This window comes from Triplophysa rosa, linkage group LG21 (assembly GCF_024868665.1).
Source record: "Triplophysa rosa linkage group LG21, Trosa_1v2, whole genome shotgun sequence".
Taxonomy (NCBI): domain Eukaryota; kingdom Metazoa; phylum Chordata; class Actinopteri; order Cypriniformes; family Nemacheilidae; genus Triplophysa; species Triplophysa rosa.
Window position 1 is genome coordinate 1,321,001 of NC_079910.1, and position 23,440 is coordinate 1,344,440.

Genomic DNA, 23,440 nt, shown 5'->3' on the forward strand with positions numbered 1-23,440 from the left:
GATTGACACGCCGCTCACCCAATCCGCGCGTTATGTCGCTGTAGCCCCGCCCCTCCATTGGTCTGTTCGGCGTCACGACGGAGCTCGTGTGATTTACAGTCAGTTTGTAAATGAAGTTTGTTTTGTATTACTGCGGTATTACTCGCAGCACTTCTAAAGGTGAATGAATGAAATTCACATCATTGCCTGCTGGTGAGTTTATTTAATTGTTATTGTTTTATATCGTTAAGACTCTTAAAAAGTAAACATCCGGTAAATTCATCTGTATTTAATCAATATATGAATATTTAATGATGGAAAATGTATTGGTTTTCATGGCAACTGTAATGGTCTCAGTGGGTTTCTGCTGGTGATGTGGTGGGACCCAATAGAGCACCATTACTCAAAAACACACATATTTTGTAACGTACTGGTTATAATGGCAAAAGCTTTCATGTGTTATGGAAACCATTAGTGAACATTCAATCATAACACTTTTGATTAAATCACATCAGATCACTTTTAAATCACAGTTTATTTGATTGAAATCATAGTTCACAAGGTGTTGATGGTGGATTATGAGGCACAGGTATGATGGTGTCACATGTTTATCACATGACATCGAGGAATGAAGATGTGTTAGTGTCTCTAAAGCTTACGCTACTTTGCATTTAATCCAACAACTTCTGAAAAAGGTAAGAACAACATTACAGCACATCTCTTATGTCTACAGTATATTAAACATTTCTACTGAATAGAGACAAATAACAGTAGGAAAGTGTTGAACATTTATATTCATATCAGAAAGTAAAATCATTATATTAATATAAACCATATGTAAACTGGAGTTTTCTACACTAGTATTAACGTTTAGCATGACATTTAAAATGCACGATCTGAATTAAAGGAATGTGTTTAATAATAATCAAATCTGTGAGCTTTGTTGTAGTAATAATATCACAGTCTGCATAATCTGGGGTGATTTGTGTTTGTTTACAGCACATTGTGTGTCTGTTAAACTATATCAAGGGTTTGTTTTTAAAATCCCTTCAAACGTGTTACAGGAGAAATGATGCCGGCTTTAGCAAAATTCACTAATAAGTTTGTGAATAAGTTGCTGTGACCCGCACTGAAATATTACGCTGTTTTATTGAGAGCATACAAACATTGCATTTGATTTATCACGTTTGAAGACAGAATGGTGTCAATGTTTCTTTTTTCAGATATGGATGACTGCAGTGAGACCTATTTATGTGTCAATGACTCTAACATGAGCAGCGACACAAACCCTCGGCCGGAGCATGAAGAGCTGGAGAAGTTCAGGAGAAAACTCAAATATTTCTTCATGAACCCACGTGACAAATACAAAGCTCGTAGGAAAAAGCCCTGGAAACTGATGCTGCAAATCATTAAAATCGCTGTTGTCACTGCGCAGGTGCAAGACATTTCACTGAGCGTTATTGAACAAAAACTGTTTCAAGTTTAAACTTAAAGGGATACTCCACCCAAAAGTGAAAATTCTGTCATCATTTACTCGTATAAATCTGTATACATGTCTTTGTTCTCATGACCCTATATGAAAATGTTAGGAATAAAATTGTATAAAATAGCGACAACGGTAGTCAAAAGTGCCCCAGAACTGTTTGCTGTCCTACATTCTTCCAAATATCTTCTTTTGTGTTTAACGAAACAAAAAAATGATACAATAAGTGTTCCTGCTATGGTAGTCAGTGATGTCCCGGGAATGTCAGTTGCTAACATTCTTCCAAATATCTTTCTTTGTGTTCATGAGAACAAAGAAATATACGAGTCAATGATGGCAAAATGTTCGTTTTTGGGTGGAGTATCACTTAAACAAAAAGGAGTTATTAAAAAGGTTCAATGTTGGTTTGACAAAGCTTTCATTTAAATATGGAAAGATGTTGAACTTTGACCTTGAGATGTTGCTAAGCGTGGTTAGCACTGTAGGGTGTAATGTAAATATATGTTTGCATTCGTGTGTGTGTGTGTGTGTGTGTAGCTGGTGTGGTTTGGTCTGAGTAATCAGATGGTGGTTCAGTTTAAGGAGGAGAATCTGATGACGTTCAGACATCTGTTCCTCATGAACTTCACAGACGCCAGCAGCGACTCTTACGCCGTTTACACACAGCGTGACGTCTACACACACATCTCATACGCCGTCCAGCAGGTGATTTATGGTTGGCAAAATGGCTTCTTCTGTTTAGTCTTGAATAATCTTTGACTTCTGATATAAATAAGAGTGACCAGTGGCAAACTGAACAGAAAGAAAATCAGATGCATAGAAAATTATATATTTCTTGCAGTTTCTCATGTTGCCAAATACAACGGTTGGGAATCATGAATATCAGAGAGAAGGAGACGTTTACACGCCTCTCACCGTCTGCCAACAGTTTTACAGTAACGGGAGCATCACCGCTCGAGTGGATGAAGGTGCAGAAGTCACGTGACACAAACACATCATATATATTATCATCATAAACGTTTCAAAGTGAGATCGTCACATTAGACTCGTGTGGGTCCGGTCTGATCTTCTGGTGGTTTCTTTCAGAATGTTTCAAGATTTACCCGATGGTTTCCTCTTCACCCCTCCCATCACATCCACTGAATCTAACACTCAACTTTGAAAGGTATCATCTTTATAACGCACAGAACGGTGAATGTGAATCCAAGAGTGATGTGAAGTGTTGTTGTTATTTCAGACTGTTGTCGGTGATCGTGAAGTTCACTCTCAAGGCCATAAACCTGCAGACGGTTCAGCATCATGAGCTTCCAGACTGTTATGTGTTCAACATCATGGTACGTGTCACACGACCCTTCCGTCATCTGTCCGTGTCCGTCTTCCTTCAACATTTATAAAAAAGGGAGATTTTCCCGGTGTGTGCTGGTTTTTCCGCACATGATCCTGAGCTCATGATGAGTCTGAGATGTGAATCCTCTCGTGTCAGATGAATCAGATGTGTGTGCTGTGATGTTTTAACAGATCGGTTTTGACAACAGGCCTCAAAGCGGCAGAATCAAGATTGATCTGGACAATGATGTGGACATCAGTAAATGCAGAGACTGGACTCTGACAGGAGCATGTGAGCTCAGATTTACGCTTCAAACACAAAAGAAGATATTTTGAAGAACGTCGATAACCAAACAACATTGAACCTTATTATATTCACACTTTCAGAATGTTTTACGCTTTCCATCTCATGTCAGTGACCTCGTGTTTTTGTCTTCATAGCAGCGAGTGATATGTATATGATGGTTGTGTTTGATGTGGTGGTCATTATAACTCTCGCGGTGTCACTGGTTCTCTGAACACGCTCAGTGAAAGCCGGAGTCCTCCTACAGTTTGTGAGTTTCTGTCCCTCATGAAAAAAACTGTAAAATAAGGTATTACTGTAGTAAACTGTAGTATATTATAGTCAGCATTAATTTTTGTTCATGTATACTACAGTTTATAGTGTTTTTTTGTTTTTTTAAATAGAGTTCTGTTTGTTGTTTTCATGTTTCTTTTTTGTTTTATTTTTAGCTGGTTTGTTATGTGTGTTTGTCCTTTTATTTCATTCATTTTTATATGGTTTTATATGTTTGTTTGTTTTGTTTATATTTCATTTTTTAGTTATCATAGTGCTTCAACTTAAAAACATTTCACTTTATTGCTAAGGCAACACGTTTTTCAGATAATGGCGTAATGACGTTTTATTAATATTTTATTCGATTTTAATTAACAGGAAGGTTATATATATTTAGAATTTGTTATATTTACTAAACATGTTTTTGTTTCTTTAATTTGAAGTAAAACCATAGTTAATTCTGGGATAAGTGTTAAAAACACTTGCAACAGTTTACTATAGTAAATATACTAGTTTACTACAGGACTTTTAATTTGTCATTGGATCCTTTATTTTGAAATCTTTTGATGAAACTATCAAGATCTCTTTAAGCGGTCATTGAGATGAAGTGAGATAATTAACCCACAGTGGTTCATTTCTCATATTATTCATGTTCTGTAGCTGGTCGTTGGAGTTTTTTCTCATTCATGATGTTTATTGTGCAGGAATATGTGAAGTTTTTCTCCAGCTCTTACGGTAAGCGCGTGTCTCTGTCTGACCGTATGGAGTTTATAAACGGCTGGTTTATTCTCATCATCATCAGTGATGTTCTGACCATCACAGGATCTGTGCTGAAGATCATCATCCAGCTGAAGGTGAGGTCACCGAGCTGAGCTCTCGTCCAATCAGACGTTACATCACACGGGAGGGGCGGAGTCTGGGAGAAGCTCTCGAATCTCTTTCTTTATATATAAAGTGCAGTTAATGAAGAACACTGAGATTAAATGAACACTTCACGTGTTCGTGTGTGTGTGCTGGTTTTTTTTGTAGGCTGTGGCGAGTTATGACTTGTGTAGTATTCTGTTGGGCACTGGCACAATGTTTGTCTGGATCGGAGTTTTACGCTACGTGGGATACCTGAATAAATACAACGTATGATTCACTCCTCAACACTTTAGTTTACAGCCAAACAATCACACAGTTTAAAACAAAGAGCTTTAAAGTCTCATCTTCCATGTTTTTGTTGTTCGTGTCTCTGTTGAACAAGTTCAAAACTCATTCCAGCTTTCAATTGGCTGTTCAAAGTGACGTCATATACAGACGAACGTAACTCGTGACACTTTGCTTGAGAATAAAACACTAATGTGCATCAACAACAAAGATATACATTCATTTTATTTATTGCCATAGAAAGTAATATTTTATGTTTGTCATTTTGACCGTTAGTTTATCAACATCCCAGCAAACAATTTTTGGTTCCCAGAACGTTCCCCTAACGTTAGTTTTTGGTTCCCAGAACGCTATTTTCTGGTTATTAAAAAAAAAAACAGCCTGCAACGTTCTGGGAACGTTATTTTCTGGTTGCAAAAAATATAACCGGAAAAGAACGTTCTTCGAACGTTATTTTTTGGTTCTCAAAAAAATAACCTAAAGGGAACCAAAAACTAACGTTAGTGGAACGTTCTGTGTTTGCTGGGATGTACTTACACTATCAATCTCTTATAACGTTACTTTTTTATTTTTTATTATAAACATTTGTATTGAAAATAGTACAAGGGATGCATTTCAATTTTATGTATAACAATACATTTGTAAACATAATACACTTTTATAACTCCTCGTGAGATGTGATTGTGTTCTGCCCTCTAGTGGTTGTGAGGTGTAAGTGTGTTTCTGTTCAGATTCTCATCATTACTCTGAGAGCATCTTTACCAAACGTCATCCGATTCACCTGCTGTGCTGCCATGATTTATCTGGGCTATTGTTTCTGTGGATGGATCGTGCTCGGACCTTATCACTCAAAAGCAAGTCATTCACTTTCATACATTCATTACGACCACAGATGTTTTATTCATTTTCAACATTAATATTTTAACACACGAGCATCATTACACGCTTGCACATGACATGAGAAGAAGTCTCTCTCTCTCTCTCGGTCCTTCAGTTCCGGACTCTGAACATGGTGTCTGAGTGTTTGTTTTCACTTATAAACGGAGACGACATGTTCAACACGTTTAAGATGATGGAGCAGAAGAGTTGTGTGGTGTGGCTCTTCAGTCGGGTCTATCTCTACACGTTTGTGTCACTCTTCATCTACATGGTGCTCAGTCTGTTCATCACTCTCATCACAGACACCTATGACAACATCAAGGTAAGAGACAAAACTTTCGGATACCTGTACATCACACTTGTTGTGAAACAGTGAATACGGTCATTGAATCTGACAGTCATTGAATAGCATTTATTTGTGTGCGTGCGTGCGTGCGTGCGTGCGTGTGTGTGTGTGTGTGTGTGCGTGCGTGCGTGCGTGCGTGCGTGCGTGCGTGTGTGTGTGTTGTGGTTTACTGGTTCAGCAGCAGCAGATGGAAGCAGAGCCGGTGTCAGATCTTCAGATGTTCATCACGCAGTGCAAAGAGTCCAAACGAGAACACAGACACACACCTGATCTGCGGCATGTACGGGTCACCAAACACACACACATCCAAACATAACACATTTTCAGTTGTTATTAATGTCTTTTTTTATTATTTAAAAACTGAATGTTGCAGAGTCTTAATGAAATGTCTTTTTTTTGTCATTTAGGCAACACAGATCCAGTAAGAAGATTGACTGTTAGATCACAGAAGAAAAACATTATGTTCCGTAAACATCAGAAACAAATCTGATTGATGTTAATACATTTGGTTACAAAAGAATCCATCAAAGCTTTCCTTTTAATGTTTCAAATGTTTTCTGTTTTATAGTGGATGAACTTGAACTCGGTATATCCGGTCATGATGTTCAGGGATTACGATTTGAGTTTATTTGCTCCATACATTTGTTATTTATTTATTTGAATTGAATTAGCCCAATATATGAATTAGCCCATTGTGAGATGAATGTTCATTATGGCTGAGACTGAGGCCATTTGTGTGAACTTTTTAATGTTAACTTTATCAAAATTGTGCATTAAAGATGTGCTTTTAACTCGTATTTTCATAGTTTCCGATATGTGTACTGTAGGTGCATTTAGGAAAATAGTGTAAAAATGCTGCAGTAAAAATGAACTGAAAACTGTGATTAACTGTAAAAAACCTCATATATACACTGAAACAAAACATTACCTTTATATTTTTGTATTTTTCTCAGTTTTCATAATTTACTGTGAGAATATTTATGTTCAACAAGATTATACATTTACGGTAAAATTTCATTCAAATTATGTTTTTTTGTGAAGTATAAATACAAATCATCATAAAATGTATAGTGAAAAGGGCCCGTTGTGATTCAACACATTTTTTATATTTAAAATAATTCCGTTTCTACTTATATTTGTGACCAGTTATGAACATTACATTTTGCTGTGAGCATCTTTTGAGTGTTTTCATCTCTAAATCTATTCACTGCTCTACATACACCTGCATATTGAATAAAGGCTCTAATATATCACGTGATTTTGAAATCTGCTTTGATTCCAAATATTAAAATGGGAACACAGCATTCAAAAGACAAACTTCAGTTAACTATAATAAAATAATGCGCTTTAAATGTACGCATTAAATTTAAAACATAATACTTGGTTAACACTTGATTATTATTTATTGTTTTATTGACACTTGATTAACACTTCATTATTATTTAGTTTTATTGATTATTATTTGACACGTATTTATTGATTCAACCATGAGAATCGCTTACATGTGTTCCACACGTGTCTTCATTTCTAAAGACACAGAAACGATCAGAATAAGAACAAACTTTGATCCAAAAACAAAACATTTTTATTAAATTGGAGTATTTTGCACAAATTACAAAAATATTAAAGATTAACAATAGGAAACCAACTTCAGAAACATTCACTTAGTTTCACATTTACAGTAACAAAACAAGAAAACAGGAGTGACTCCATATTGACACCCCTTCTTTACTGTGTGCACAGACTGAACTGATTTAAAACAAAACAAAACTTCTAAACATGCTTTACATGAACGTTTTTCCTTCAAAACCTGAGCAGCCAAGATGATTGGTGAAGCATTTCCATAGGAATATTTCTCATTATTGGATATGTGCAATACGTTATTTACTTGCGTGCTGATTTTGTTTCCATCTAATATGAAAACAAACTGGCCATGAAAGTGATGTGATGTTAGCAGCTCTATAGGGATAGGTCTAGTGTGTTTGTCTATGTGAATTTCTTGATGAAGCGCAGTTTGAGATACGCAATGATCAGGAAAATGATGGTCATGACGCCCAGAGCTAAATGGTTTTGCCACAGACCCCAGGAAGAAAAATCAATGCCCTGATTTCCCAGAAACTCTTCTCCTGATGAACATCTGAAACCATCAGAAAACCATCACATCAGCACATTCAGCTCTTCATTTACTTCAACACTTCAAGTGTGTAGAGATAAGACACAATGACAGTGTGTTTTATACGTACACGTCTACAGGCCCCGAGCTCGACGTGTTCCTCGGGTCACAGAATGTAAGTCCTGTAAACTCATTGATTTCCAGAGCCTGTAAAAATCATCAGTGGTAGTATTTACTACAGCAACACATAAAACCATGATAGTCCTTATTTTATGATGATTTTCCATTGTCAAACACTCAAACAATTCACTAAAATAAGAAAGTATACTTTTGTTTTAAAAGATGATCTAAGTCCACTTTCTTTTGTACTTCAACTCAAAGTTTACTATTGTTGCACTTAAAGTACACTTTTATAAACTAAAAAGTGGGCAAATTTAGTCCCAAGTAGTATTTAAATAGTACACTTACAAGTATGCAAGGACGTACTACATAAACTATACAAAAAATAAAATAAACAAAATATAATTTGATTAAGTATACTTAAAAAAGGAACGTAGTATACTTGTTTTTTGTAAATCACAACCGTGAGCTCAATAACAGCTCATGCTTACATATCAACACTAATTCAGAAACTTAACCATCACAACTCACATAACACACAATATTAACAGTTTTACAGATGGTCGAGAAAGTAGAAAGTAGTCGAAATACATGAAAAATAAAAAACTGAAGCAAACTGAATGCTGTTGCTGTATAAGACAAAAGCATTGACTCACAGCCAGACCGTAGCGAGGAATACTGAGATACTTCAACCAGTTCAACCACACAACCACGCTGGGCAAGTTCACCAACAGCCCGGAAAAGATCTGAATACAAACACACAGATTCAAAAATAAGCAACCTCATTACTTTCATTTGTAATGCTGTGTGTGTGTGTCATCACCATCATGAACACAAAGCTGATGGTCATGAAGATGTTGGCGATGGCGACCACGGTCTGATCAGCAGAGATGGCCAGTGTCATGGATGTGGCCGTGTATGACACCAGAATGATGGAGAAGAGGAAGATGAAGAACGCGTCTGCAGCCGCTTTCAGTCCTGCAGAGAGATCACACAGAAGTGAAGTGTGTATGTGTGTGTGTGTGTGTGTGTGTGTGTGTGTGTGTGTGTGTGTGTGTGTGTGTGTGAGTGTGTGTTTGACCTATCATCCAGTACGCCACACAGCTGAAGATCACGGCAGGAATGGTTCGCAGGGTGATGATGTCAGACAGAATCTTAGACAGGAAATAGACGGAGACTCTGTAGTATCCACTGATGTACTCGTGTCTGAAGAGATCACATCGATGACATCAACACATTACATCACAATCACAACAATAATAACATCAACACATTATAGTACAGCATCACTCTAGTCAGTTTTGAATGTATTTAAAGATATTGAATGTCACCAAATGGCCAACACCGTGTCTACACCGGACGCGACCAACGCAACGTGACACGACACACGGCTTGTTCTAATCGGATTGTCGCGTCGCATCTGATGTGGACAAAATTAAAAATTATAATGGGTTCTAGAGAGTGTGTGTGTGTGTGGCCTTGCTTTTATATCCTGGGTTGCATCAACACATGGGGACTCGTGTCACCGTGGGGACCAAAATTGAGGTCTTTGAAATTGAAAAGCTTATAAATCGTACAGAACGATATATTTTTAAATCTAAAAATGCAAAAAGTATTCAATGATCTTTAGGTTTAGGGATAGGGGATAGAATATACAGTTTGTACAGTATAAAAACATTACGCCTATGGACTGTCCCCATGGAGATAATAAACCAGAAATGTGTGTGTGTTTGTGTGTTTGTGTGTGTGTGTGTGTGCGCGCGTGCGTGCGTGCGTGCGTGCGTGTGTGCGTTCACTCACACAAATAGTTTCCTCTCTGTGATGAAAAGCTCGGCTGAGGAAACAGAACTAAAGCACTGATTTGTTGTGATGAAGAACAGAGCGCCCATCCTGAAACACACACAAAAACACACACTCTTTTGTGGCAACCCTTAAAAAATAAGTATACTTTAAGTTTCATTTATTATGCATACTTAAGTTAAGTTCAAGTATACTGTATTTAAAAGTCCAGTGAATGAAATTTAGCGGCATCTAGTGGTGAGGCTGTGAATTGCAACCAATGGCTCACTCCACCCCTCCCTTTTTTTCGTTTATAAATTGTAATTTTAAATATACTTTAAATGTAACAGCTACATGAGAAGTATATAAAAAGGTGACTGAAAGTTTACTTTCTTATCTTATAGTTTAAAAAAGTTTACACTTGAACAAGTGACGAAGACAAATGAGAAAAGAACAGGTATTGTTCTGTCTTTTGTTGAAACTAGTAACTTTGTATTAGCACCTATTGTATTATTGCACCCTGAACTCTCTGTAAGTCACTTTGGATAAAAGAGTCTGGTACTTGAATAAATGTAAATGTAAAATGTAATAAACTTCTTTGTAAGATAATTGCTATATCGTGTCTGAATGCCTCTGGATTCGTAAATGAAATATAAAACCAAGTGACGTTTGGTTTTCAATCAAGCAGTTCACATCAAGACATTTGTTGGGTTTGACATCATAAAACAAATGTGTTCTGCGGTCTATGAACTGAATGAGTTTCACCTGTTCTGAATTCCACTCGAATTGGCTTTCACTCCAAAAAATATGGCACCAACAATCAGAGCCAGAAAAATCATCACCCCAATCTGAAACAACGAAGAGAAATACATTAACATGTCTCCAAAATAACAACATTCCCATATATCATGACCTCAAAACACAGTTTATTATTTTCTAGTATTGAAATACTGCGTTGTACAACCAATCAGAAAATATCTGATGTGTAATATATGCTGTCATTACGTCACAACAGAAAATAGAATCCAAGAATGAAAACGCTGCTGCTGATGTAAGAACAAAAAAATACATCTCGTAGTATTTTTTAAAATAAAGTTAAATCAAATGTTTCATGTAAAAACACCACCTTTCTACAAATAACCACAACAGTTTTTAATGTCATTTTTTTGGGGGGGGTAGAAAACGATATGCCAATAGCTTCGGTCATAGGTGGGTTTTTCACCTGAGCGACTGATGTCTGAGGATTGAGCAAGAGGTTCTTGAACGTTCTCTTGAGAACCCATCGGAACTGATGACAGAAGGACGTGCTGTAGGTGATGGTTCTGGATTTGGGACGTGTGCTGTATTCCTGACCCTGAACGATTCTCTGCAGCTCACTTTGAGTTTCTTTAAAGTTGGAGCTTTTCTTGTATTCCTCCACCAAATGCTCCTCGATGCCCTTCAGAGACGAACTGACCTGCTCCTGATCCAGCTCTGACACACGAAAAACACATTTCACTGTTTGGGTGTTGTTCAAACGAGTCATTTTAAGAGTTCAGCCGGTGTGTTTGTGTGGTGTACCCTCGCTGTCGTTGAGTTTGTTGAGCGCCACGGCCGAAGAGTCTCCGTTGATGACGTCCAGGAAGAAATCAGCAGGGTTGTTATGAGGTTCACACGTGTATCCTGACACACAAACACACGACATACATCCATGAACACGTGTGATGGTGAAGAAACACGCGTGACGTGCGTGAGTGTGTTCTCACCGATGTCACTGAAGTACTGGAGAGCGTTCGGAGCGGCTCCGTGATAAACCAGCTTCCCGTTCACCAGCAGCGTGAGACTGTCAAACAGCCGGTAGATGGAGTACCGCGGCTGATGGATGGACAGGATGATGGTGCGACCGCTGTTCCCCATCCTAAACACACCAGCATTAAACACACGCGTGTGAGCGTTTGACTGGTTAACTGTGTGTGGGTACCAACCGCTTGAGCAGCTTGAGGACCGAGTTTGCCGTGCTGGCGTCCAGACCCGTGGTGGGCTCATCCAGAAACAGCACAGAAGGATCAATGATCAGCTCCATACCGATATTAGTCCTCTTCCTCTCTCCGCCCGAGATTCCACGAATCAGCTGCGTGCCCACCTGCACACCGGCCAATCACATTCACACGTCAGAATACTTGCGTGATGTTAAGTTCAGAGCAAGGTTATTCTGGTTTACTCAAATTAAAACTTTGCAAAAGTTTCTGTTCATTAAAATCAAATATCGGCCTACATTTTTAGGGGGAAAAACTCAAACTAATCGAAAAATGGAAATGTTGCCTCAGAAATAAACTGAAATAAGTTTAAAGCGCTAAAATTACAACAAAATAAAACTAAAATACATAAAATGAATGTTATATAGAAACAAAAAGTTGCACTAAAAGTGCTCAAAAAGTTTAAAATTAACATAAAAACTGAATTTGAACTCTGGTTCCGAGTGACAGCAAGTTATCAAATAGATTATGTCCGAATTTGTTTTATTTATTAAAATATTTCTAAAATGAATACAGTATATAAAATGATACAAAATATCAATATTTCAATAATATTTTCAATAAAATATCAATAAAGCGTGTGGATTGTTACCCGTGAATCTGCCACTTTGCTCAAGCCGAGCTCTTGAATGAGTCTCTCGACCTTCTCATCCTTTTCTCTCTGCTTGATAGATTTGGGAAGCCGTAGAGCGGCTGAGAAACACAGATTCTCTCGAACGGTCAGTGTCCCCATGACCACATCATCCTGCCGACACACACAAACACACATACACAGTCAAATGTGTTTAATCATGACAGAACACTTTCTAACACGCAATGATTTGGAGGAAACAGCTGAAATGTGAATCTCATGACTCAAGTCATTCTGAAGAAACTGAACTAATTCTTCTTGGAAAATAAAGTTACAGTTCAGCTTAACCATCCTAATATTGTGTCTAATGAAATGAATTAGCGTGAGTAGCGTTATGTATCAGTCTGCACCTGAACCACATATCCAGACAAACATTTAAAGTTTGGAGGTTGTGGAGCTCCGTCTATAAGAACCTCTCCAGACAGACCGGCAGGATCCTTACGGGCAGCCAGGACGTCCAGAAAACTGAAGACAATTCAAACAATACAACAATATAAGAGAGAGAGAGAGAGAGAGAGAGAGAGAGAGAGAGAGAAGAGACAGAGAGAGAGAGAGAGAGAGAGAGAGCGAGAGAGAGAGAGAGAGAGAGAGAGGAGAGAGAGAGAGAGAGAGAGAGAGAGAGAGAGAGAGAGAGAGAGAGACAGAGAGAGAGAGAGAGAGAGAGAGAGAGAGAGAGAGAGAGGAGAGACAGAGAGACGAGAGAGAGAGAGAGAGAGAGAAGAGGACAGAGAGAGGAGAGAGTGAGAGAGAGAGAGAGAAGAGAGAGAGAGAGAGAGAGGGAGAGAGAGAGACAGAGAGGAGAGAGAGAGAGAGAGAAGAGAGGAGTGAGAGACAGAGAGAGAGAGAGAGAGAGAGAGAGAGAGAGAGAGAGAGAGAGAGAGAGAGAGAGAGAGAGAGAGAGAGAGAGGAGCGAGAGAGAGAGAGTGAGAGACAGAGAGAGAGAGGAGAGAGAGAGAGAGAGAGACAGAGAGAGAGAGAGAGGAAGAGCGAGAGAGAGAGACAGAGAGAGAGAGAAAGAGAGAGAGAGAGAGAGAGAGAGAGGAGAGAGAGAGAGAGAGAGAGAGAGAGAGAGAGAGACAGCAGAGAGAGAGAGAGAGAGAGAGAGAGAGAGAGAAGAGCGAGAGAGAGAGAGGAGAGAGCGAGAAGAGAGACCAGAGAGAGAAGAGAGAGAGAGAAGGAGAGGAGAGAGAGAGTGAGAGAGGCGAGAGAGAGAGAGAGAGAGAGAGAGAGAGAGAGAGAGAGAGAGAGAGCTTACGATGATTTTCCACTTCCTGTTGCTCCCAATATGGCGTTCAGCCCCGGCTTCATTAGACCACTAGAAAAAGTATAGAAATATATCAAATAATCAACATAATTTTCATCATCATCTATTCTTTTTAGCAAGTTAAGGTGCATAAAGCCTGAAATGATCAATAATTACATTGAGAAATGTTGAATTAATCCTTATTTTAATATATTTACACTATTTATATTTTTCTGCATTAACATGTATTTACATTTAAGTCCTATTTATTTCAAGTACTGAAGTGTTAGTCTTTGAATCCAAAGGTCTGTAAGCTCATCAGAAACACAGATTCAGTTTATTTTGCCTAAACGCTTAACTGCTGCTGTAGGTGATCATAAACCATCATAATTATATCAAACTGAACATGAAATGTAGTGAAGAGTGTGTGAAGGTTTGCGTTTAATCCTTTAGCAGTTTTTACAAATGAGAAATGACACACGAGAAATACCGAAGCACACTGCCACACTTTCTGTGAGAAATTGACCATTTCATTAAGTTTCACTACAGTGCAGAAAACACACATAAGACGCACAAATATCTCATCCTCAGGACCAAACAGAAGCGTCTGCAGTCCACATTCAAATATTTTAAGACTGGATGTAACCAACGTACATGTTTTACATTCTTTCTGATTATCATCTACACATGCACACACACATTCACGTGTCAAGTCTCTCTTCTATCCACCTCAAACTCTGACAATACAACACTCTTTAAAATATTAAAATCATAAAGCCTGATTTCAGATGGAGGACTGTCAGATAAAAATCATTTCATGAGTTCAGATGAGAAAATAAACCTCTGATCTCATGATCAATTATACAAGCGCACGCATGCACACACACACACACACACACACACACACACACACGCACGCACGCACACACACACACACACACACGCATATTAATCATTACACACAAGCAACCAACAACCTCAAACGAGTGACACAAGTTACAGTCTTGTGTCTTTCTATTAAACTGTTTTACAGTATAATCATATTTTCCAGTTACACTACACTTTATCATTTAACATCATTCAACAACGTGTTTTTGTCATTCTTTCGTTATATGTGATAATAGACATTTTTAATAGACCATTAATTCTCCATAATTGGTAGATTCCATCATTTTCCCATTTTCTATGACTTGTCTTATGAAAATGATAGAAATGAAATTATAATTAAATTACAGAATAGAATAAAAAAGATTATATTATTAATAGTATAATGTAAAAATATTATTACATTACAGTAAAATGACATTATTTAAACAAAAAGATTGCAAATTTACACTGTAAAAAAATCCCGGGAAAAAATGAAATTTTCTGGCAGCTAGTTTGCCAGAAATATTCTGTAAAATGAAAACGTTTTTTTCCTGTAAAATGACACTTTTCCTCCCTGTTTTTCTTGTAAATCTGCAATCTTCTTCTGTAATTTGACGTTTTTTTGACCATATTTCAAAAATAAATCTGTAAAAAAGATATATATATTTTTTCTTTCTTTTTTTGACATTATACAGTAAATTTTGTAAAATTTAAGTTTTTTGACCATATTTCAAAAATACGTGACAAATCTGTAAAACATTTTTTTTTTTGTGTGGACATTATACAGCGAAATTCTGTAAAATTACACGTTTTTTTTACAGTGTACATTACTTTAATTGTGAGTAAATTTGATCATTTATGCTAGTTTACCTAAAAAATGATTGTGTCCAGACAGACCTCAACATGAATTTGTGAATGTGATTTCTTCTCATAAATAAGTGAAAACTGTGAAGCTCGTGACAGACAGGTTTTCCCTCTGATGGTGGGGTTACGTGATCAGAATGTCGCGTGATTGGTAACGTGACTTTCAGTGATTCAGCCCTCATGAGAGACAGCGAGCCGTGACTCTTATCTAATACGGGCTAAGAGTCAAGGTCTGATCTCTCACATCCCCGCCGCCGTCTAAAACAAACACTGGAATAAAGTCCGAATCTTCCTGAAACTCTTCTCTCGGGGGTCTCCTCGAACCCACGCGTCCCGTCACCGTGTGAAGACTTCAGCAGTGATGTTCTGAAGAGCAGAGCAATGACATGGTGGCAGCGGGGAGCAGATATGTCCCAGTCATCAGGTTATAAAATCATGCGATTGAGTAACCGGTGGAGAACATATATAACACTGTGTGTTGAGTAAACACACAGACAGGGTGTGTGCGACTGTAAAACAATGCATTTGCTCATGTATCTCTGTGGGCAGCGCAGCACGTCTGGAGGAAGTTTGGGAGGCCGGCCGCTCTCAGACGCCGCTGGAGTTCCTTTCAACTTCGCCAAATTTCCTTCCGCCAATTCACACGAAGTCCCTCAGGTGCTTTCCACAATCACACACATCACACCAGCATCACGTCCACACTTCACAAGCGTCTTACCATTTACCACCTCACAGCTGTACGTTTAATGCACTGCTGCAATGCTTCTGCATTTCTGACTACATCCAGCGTTTGAGTTCCTGCGACTCACGCTGTGTTTTCTGAGGGCTACACGAGACAAAAAACAAGTCTGAACATGGGAACTCAAATTGTCCTCCTGAAAGCTGAAGGAACCTCCGATTCACATTTCAGCACTGAACAAAACTTTACACATCCAGAAACATCCAGATGTCTGTGAAAACTAAAGAGAAATACACCCCAGGAAAATGAACAAATAAAAAACAAACAAAACGAAGATTTTGCTTTGACCAAGGTATTTGTCCGATAATAAATCTTTGCCGAAAACAACACTTTTACTATCACTAAAACAGGAAATACATTGGAATATACATGTATATATCAGTTAAAAAACAAAGTAAAACCCACAGATGTAAAGTAACATTCAAACACCACAGTAGAGTATTTCATCGGGTTTTACTATAGTAAAAGTGTATTAATCTTGTGTTGGTTTGAAAGACATAGCACGTGTAGGACCACAGATTTACTATAAATACCATGGTTAAACTATGGTAACTCTTGCAAAACTGAGGTTAAGCTGCACTACGAGATCAAAATATCACGACCTTCCCATCAGATTTCATTACTGTACCATAGGGCACACAAAAAAATATCATGTTGGTCAAGCAATACCAGTGTTGGGTGTAACCAGTTACTAAGTAATTAGTTACTGTAATTGAATTACTTTTCCCTTGAAAAAGTAAAGTAAGGGATTACTCTAATTTTGTCTGTAAATTAATTACAGTAACTTGCCCAACACTGAGCGATACCACACTGTAAAACTTCGCTGTAGTTGTTTCAGCAGGTTTGCCAGTAACTTACTGTAGATTGAATTACTACTTAATATACTTTCCAATTAGTACCGTTTTCAATTACTTTCATCAAAATTAAAACAGACTCAAAAAGAGCAAGAAGAGACTGGAATTAGCACAGCAACACCGCTTCCCAAGCATTTTTCTCTTGTTTTCTGTGAAAATATTTTAAACTTCTTAAATTACGATACATTTACATAACAAAAAAGTGACAAGAATTTAGTCTCGTTTTATGAAAGAAAAATATATAAACTACACTGAAAAAAAATGATATAGAAAAACGGATAAGGTACTGGCAGAAAATTACCGGTTCATTTCCGTTAATGCTATAATGCAATTTAATGCAGTGCAAAATGTAAAATACAGGTAAAACAAGTGTAAAAATGAATTCTTTCATATTAATACAGAATATTGTGCCATATTTTTACGGATTTTTGTCGGAGTGTAGGTAAGTTTATGCTTAAAACAAAACTGTATTAAATCACTGATATGCGACAAATACAAGGGAGACAAATAACCATTATTTTAAATAGGAATTTCTCTGGATGTGCACATTCTTGGGAACATTTGGGATAATGTAAGTACACAACTGCATGAAATATATCACACTGTGCAAGTGATTTTTGGGGTATTTCGTAACAGAATTATTCCTTATTGTGGCTTTAAATCTACAGTAAGTTACTGGCAAACCTGCTGCGAAATTACAGCAAAGTTTTACAGTGCATATACCATCACTTTACCATGGTCACAGAGCGGTGTCTACAAAACAATCAACCCTTATTATGAAAACACCCAGTGTATGGTCAGCCAACCTACATTAATGTACCTGGCACAGCACTTGATAACTCCAGATGGACGGACAGATGTGACAGAGACTCACTTGAGGTCGACGAGGATGTCTTTCCGTGTGATCTTTCTCTTGCAGAGGATGCCGCTCTTCATCTTCACACTGTAGTGGATTTTGTGGAAGCTCACCGTGGATCCTCGCCGGGACGATGACGATGAAGCCATGGTGGACAGGGTCTTACTGGTGGTCCCACTGTTTCCCACATCATTTACTCTGGTCATCTGAACCTCACCGTCTGCCATCATCACGCCTTGAGAACAACAGAGCAACCACAGAGAATACATTATTCATTAAATAAACCACAAAAACACTCCATCCAAAACAACAGCTGTACCATCTAAATTCGAGTCAAACTCCGTGTTGTTGATCAGCGGACATAAGTAAAGCGGTTTGCGGTTATAATTAAACACCGCGCGCGCGTTGCTTACGTCATCTCTGAACAAACGCTTAAGAAAAACAGTAAAAATGCAAGACAAGGCAATCAAAGCGAAATGTACCGGCTCGCGGGGCGTTCAATCGGAAAAGAAAGTGAAGTTGCGTCGCGTTTGCTCTGGTCCTCACACGCACACTGACGCGCTCTCTCTCTCTCTCTCTCTCTCTCTCTCTCTCTCTCTCTCTCTCTCTCTCTCTCTCTCTCTCTTTGCGTGTCTGTGTGTAGTTATGTGAATGAGGTTTCATAAAGAACACGAGGCGGGTCACACGTGCCACTATAACCGGAATGACTTCTGCTTTATTTAGCCCACAGCTTTCAATACGATCGCAGTTTGATTTCTAGCTGAAACATGCAAAGATGTGGTGTGTATATATATATATATATATTGCATACAAGCTTTACAAATAAATCGAGTGTTGAAGATATATTTGCACATTATATATAGTTTGCAAATATCAGCCGATAGGACGCGGGGCTGTGCTCCACTTTAACATCTGTGTTCAGCGTGTTTACGTATGTATTAAAACCGAATTTAAATGTTGAAATTCTGAACATTATGAAACAACATGTTTTAAATTATGTAACGGCCCTCATTACGGCTCATCATACTGTGTTTATCTCTTGACAAGTTATACAACCATCTGGTTGACAAATGATAGAGCACCTGGACTCTGCCCGCATATATAAACCTTATCGCACACACACACACACGCACCGAGAGAGAGAGAGATGAGAGGGAGAGAGAGAGAGAGAGAGAGAGAGAGAAGAGAGAGGAGAGAGAGACGAGGAGAGAGAGAGAGAGAGAGGAGTGAGAGAGAGAGAGAGAAGAGAGAGAGAGAGAGAGAAGAAGAGAGGGGACGAGAGAGAGAGGAAGAGATGAGAGAGAGATGAGAGAGAGAGAGAGAGAGAGAGACGAAGAGAGAGGAGGAGAGAGAGAGAGAGAGGGAGAGAAGATGAGAAGAGAGAGAGAGAGAGAGAAGAGAGAGAGATGAGAGAGAGAGAGAGAGAGGGAGAGAGAGAGAGTGAGAGAAAGAGAGAGAGAGAGAGAGAGAGAGAGAGAGAGAGAGAGAGAGAGAGAGAGAGAGAGAGAGAGAGAGAGAGAGAGAGAGAGAGGGAGAGAGAGATGAGAGGGAGAGAGAGAGAGAGAGAGAGGGAGAGAGAGAGAGAGGGAGAGAGAGAGAGAGAGGGAGAGAGAGAATAAACACAACATAGCTGTTTTTATATATTTACATATATTATATTATAAACCACCTTAAGTGCACAACATAGATCACACTTTTTTATTTTATTACTATTATTATCTTTCTTTTTGTTTGTACGCAGCCCAGCTGCAAATGCTTTGGCAATACGAATGTACACTTTGTCATGCCAATAAAGCACACCTAAATTGAAATTGAATAAACACAGAGGAAAAAAAATATCGATGAACTCTGTTATTTGCATAGACAACAGTGTCTCTCAGAGAGAAACAAACTGAAGGCAGTCGTGTGTTTAAAATGAGCACACGAACTCTTTTGTTTACTCAGAATATTTATATTCATTTAGCCTGAAAATACACACAACAGACAGACAACTGAATTCTGTAAAAACAACTGTCTCTCTCTCTTACTGTAGACACACAAAGCCACGCCCACTGAGTGTCATCAGAGCGCCCCGCCCCCTCACGCACCGAAGAATCAAAACACGCAAAACCACGCCCACCGAGTGTCATCAGAGAGCCCCGCCCCCTCACGCACCGAAGAATCGAAACACGCAAAGCCACGCCCACCGAGTGTCATCAGAGAGCCCCGCCCACCCCTCACACAAATCGATGAAGAATCGAAACCAAACGGCTTGTGTTACTCGAGTCCCTTTAATCTGAAGTCTTGTTTCTGCAAATGGAAAGAGAGCCGCGCCCACCCGTGTGTTCGGGTTGCCTTCGGGACCCTCAGATCAACTTCTGCCCTCAGTGTGAACAGACATCCACATCTGGGACTGATCCGGATCAAGCCGAGAGTCTGGAGAGAGCAGATCCGGATCAGTCCGTTGCTTCAGTTGTCGAGAGATTGGAGAGGACAGATCTGCAGACAGATGAAGGTGCAGATGTGGAGTGTGACGCCTGCGCTGTTAGACAAGTGAAAGTTATGAAGTCATGTCTGGGACGTTTGGCCTCGCGCTGTGACGCTCATCTCGAGACCCACGCTGATCTGAGAACACGTGAAACACAGACGTGCTCTCGGCATGACAGACCTCTGGAGGAGTACTGTCGCTTTGATCAGATGCGTGTTTGTTTTCTGTGTATTCTGGATGAGCACAAGGGTCACGATGCGGTGTCGGTCGCCTCAGGGAGAGCAGAGAAACGGGTGAGCGGTGGGCGGGGCTTATTGCAGTCCGATCGTGTAAAAGCTTTCATATCAAGCAATAACCCACCCGAGACGGAAAAATGTGTGGATTTTTTGTGCGCTTTAATAAGTTCTGGCTTATAGCTTTTCTATTGCTTTCTATAAATGTAGTTTTGTTTTTTTAGGGACATTCAATTTTAATTGAATTGAAAGGTTCAGGTACACCTTGAATGTTGTTGATCTACAAAAAGAAATCGTGCAACAGAAATGTTATTGAAAACTGGTGGTGTTTTGAAATTAAACCTGCTGTTTGAAATTGTTTTTTATTTGGTTGCAAACATTGGGATACTTTGATGTCTCGAACTCAGTTTGTGTGTTGCATCAAATGGCGAGCCGAGTGCATCTTTGGACTCTTATAAACAAACCCTTGGAGGTAAATCGCTCCTTCACACAGCCTCAGGTGGGTTTTTGCTTTACATGTAACTGTAGAGAAACCTCGACATGTGAATGAAACACCACAGGCACTGATTCAGATGTGAGAAAGCAGCTCAACAACGTGATTTTCTCATTTCTCCTAGCATCATTATTGATTTTATTCAATCATTTTATGAATTCATACAAATTATCCATCTCGTAAAATAGGACTTAAAATATATCCTAAAGATATGTAAAAATTCACAGATTAAAAATGTAAAAAAAACTGAAGATGAATTTCATTTCCAGACACAGCTGGAAGAAACCGTGAAGAAGGTCACAGATCGAGAGGCTGAACTGAATGACGTCAAGAAGGCTGCGGATATTCTCATGGCGAGTTTGGGGTTTAAGATGAAAGGTTAACTGTAAAATGTACGCTTTTTTAATGTTAAAAAACACTTCTCGTATGCCGATTCACACGGTAGAAGTTTGTGAATTCTCTGAGATGAGGCTGAGGTTTCTACATGCTTATTAAACAGGCCAAGAATAAAGCACAAAGGTAAACGGTGTGAAATGATGTGAAGTAAATGTCTGCAAACAGAACCTGAGTGAAGCCACGGAAGAAGCGGGAGAGCGAATCTTCACAGAACTGACGGACTTTATCCAGTCGAGTCACACAGAGGCCATGACGCTGATCCAGAATCACATGAGAGCTGAGATGAACCGAATCCATCGACACGTAGACGGTCTGGAAGAGAAGATTTCTGAACTAAAGAGCGAACATTCAGAGCCGAGACGGCTTTCAGACACTGAACATCACGTCTCTTACCTTCAGGTAACACCAGACACGATTCACAAAGAGAAAAAGAGTCCGAAATCTGACAAATGTCTAGAGCTTGAGAAGAGACGTCAACAGTGTGTCAAACTGAGCACAGATTGGTCAAGTGTGCAAAAGTCAATATTATTAAAGATCTCAATATGAACTCCAGATTATTTTACATACATGTTTCAACAATCACACTCTCATTTGATTCTTTTTAATTCTCCCGAACAATTTTAGAAGAAACAACTGAGAACGTACGTCTGTTCAAATGCTAACATCATGGTGATCCTGCTCATGTGCTCTTGTCTTCTCAGCGCGATGACTTCTCCAGTCGGACCATTAACCCCCAGTTCTCTTTTGGTGAGGTCATTAAATCTCTCTCCTCATTAACGCAACAAATACGAGACATTTGGACACTGGAAATCAGAAGGATAAGCTCTGCAGGTAGACATGATGGATTTGGCCTTTATAAACACTTCACGAAGAACCATTTTCGGTCATATTCCATGAACATTGCATGAGGACATACACATAACAAATGCACATCTGTCTGTACAGTGAAAAGAGATCAAATCCTGCTGCCCTCTGAACCCAAGACCAGAGAAGACTTTCTACAATGTAAGTCATTCTACTGACATACAGAAACTTCACGAATGTGACTCGGGACAACAAAAAAACTAGGCTGTTATTACCCTGATGACTGAAGCAAAACTGAGTATTTTTTTCTCTCTCATCAGTTCTGGTTCCTCTGAGTCTGGATCCAAACACGGCTCACAGGAATCTCAGTCTAACCGATCAGAACCGAACCGTGGTGTGCAGTACAGAATCTCAGCCTTACCCGGAACATCCCGAGCGTTTCCAATGGTGGGCGCAGGTGCTGACCAGCGAGGGTTTGACCGGACGCTGTTACTGGGAGGTGATCTGGACGGGTCTGTACGGGGTGGACGTTGCGGTGGCCTACAAAGACATCAAGAGAACTGGAGACAGGGATGACAGCGGATTCGGATACAACAGATACTCGTGGAGTTTGGACTGTTCTGAATTCAGATGTGCGCTGGTGCATGATAACACAGAGACAGCGATGACAGGAGCGGTGTCTCACAGGATCGGCGTGTATCTGGATCACAGGGCAGGACTTCTGTCGTTCTACAGCATCACAGACACCATGACGCTCTTACACAGAGTCCACAACCACTTCACACAACCCCTTTATCCAGGATTCGGCCTCTTTCAGGGATCATCGCTGATATTGTCTGGGCCAGAATTTATCGCAATGCCACAAAAAAGTCAAATGAAGAAGTAAGATTTATAAATCAAGGCAAAGATGACATTATCCAGTGCACAGCAAAAACGACAAAACACAGATTCACTTGGATGAAAATACCCCAAAACCAATTAATGCATGACACTGAAAGAAAGCAAAGCAATATAAAACATCTGTTGTTAACATAGATAGCTCTTTAGAAAAACATTTTGAGAAGAACTTGCTGCATTTCATCTGTTTTATGTTTGTTTTAAGGTAGTGGTTCAGATTTTCCTGATGCGAGTTTACAGTAAAAGATCAGTTTACTTTAAACTGACAGTTCTGTTATCTATTACTCGCTCTTTTCTTTGCTCCGAACCAAATCTACCTTAATCTTATTTAAAACAAAAAAGCAGAGTTGA

The 23,440-nt window shown here is 39.1% G+C and overlaps 3 protein-coding genes across 4 annotated transcripts; 2 read left to right on the top strand and 1 right to left on the bottom strand.

Moving 5' to 3' along the window:
- Window positions 1–81: 81 nt before the first annotated feature.
- mcoln3b (mucolipin TRP cation channel 3b) lies at window positions 82–6,966 on the top strand. The gene is given in 14 exon segments (XM_057319413.1): window positions 82–192; window positions 1,203–1,414; window positions 2,000–2,167; window positions 2,304–2,430; window positions 2,549–2,627; window positions 2,700–2,796; window positions 2,981–3,080; window positions 3,230–3,342; window positions 4,049–4,198; window positions 4,374–4,475; window positions 5,225–5,347; window positions 5,488–5,694; window positions 5,897–5,998; window positions 6,126–6,966. Coding segments are annotated over 14 exon segments (1,623 nt in total). The 5' UTR covers window positions 82–167; the 3' UTR covers window positions 6,144–6,966.
- A 288-nt stretch (window positions 6,967–7,254) lies between these two features.
- abcg2a (ATP-binding cassette, sub-family G (WHITE), member 2a) lies at window positions 7,255–18,408 on the bottom strand. 2 transcript variants are annotated; one of them, XM_057320099.1, is made up of 16 exons: window positions 18,282–18,408; window positions 17,818–18,034; window positions 13,632–13,691; window positions 12,727–12,841; window positions 12,338–12,490; window positions 11,695–11,852; window positions 11,476–11,627; window positions 11,291–11,392; window positions 10,953–11,203; window positions 10,496–10,578; window positions 9,752–9,841; window positions 9,033–9,157; window positions 8,775–8,929; window positions 8,608–8,697; window positions 7,962–8,038; window positions 7,255–7,855 (listed from the first exon to the last, which is right to left on the bottom strand). In XM_057320099.1, exons 2-16 carry the CDS (start codon window positions 18,027–18,029, stop codon window positions 7,705–7,707), a joined length of 1,974 nt encoding a protein of 657 aa, XP_057176082.1. In that variant the 5' UTR covers window positions 18,030–18,034; window positions 18,282–18,408; the 3' UTR covers window positions 7,255–7,704. The 2 variants fall into 2 exon arrangements, with proteins under 2 accessions (XP_057176082.1, XP_057176083.1); XM_057320100.1 differs by lacking the exon at window positions 18,282–18,408 and adding an exon at window positions 18,119–18,250.
- Window positions 18,409–19,918: 1,510 nt separating this feature from the next.
- On the top strand, window positions 19,919–23,396 carry ftr92 (finTRIM family, member 92). Its single transcript, XM_057319877.1, has 6 exons — window positions 19,919–20,559; window positions 21,262–21,345; window positions 21,554–21,787; window positions 22,090–22,219; window positions 22,334–22,393; window positions 22,513–23,396. Exons 1-6 carry the CDS (start codon window positions 20,095–20,097, stop codon window positions 23,076–23,078), a joined length of 1,539 nt encoding a protein of 512 aa, XP_057175860.1. The 5' UTR covers window positions 19,919–20,094; the 3' UTR covers window positions 23,079–23,396.
- The last annotated feature ends 44 nt before the right edge of the window (window positions 23,397–23,440 follow it).

Coding starts and splice junctions, on each gene's coding strand:
- abcg2a (XM_057320099.1), bottom strand. CDS start 18,029: ATGATGGCAGACGGTGAGGTTCAGATGACCAGAGTAAATGATGTGGGA. Junction 12,491..12,726: donor TGTCTGGATATGTGGTTCAG/GTGCAGACTGAT, acceptor GTGTGTCGGCAG/GATGATGTGGTCATGGGGAC. Junction 8,698..8,774: donor TCAGCTTTGTGTTCATGATG/GTGATGACACAC, acceptor GTTTGTATTCAG/ATCTTTTCCGGGCTGTTGGT.
- ftr92 (XM_057319877.1), top strand. CDS start 20,095: ATGGAAAGAGAGCCGCGCCCACCCGTGTGTTCGGGTTGCCTTCGGGAC. Junction 21,788..22,089: donor ATCACGTCTCTTACCTTCAG/GTAACACCAGAC, acceptor TTGTCTTCTCAG/CGCGATGACTTCTCCAGTCG. Junction 22,394..22,512: donor CAGAGAAGACTTTCTACAAT/GTAAGTCATTCT, acceptor CTCTCTCATCAG/TTCTGGTTCCTCTGAGTCTG.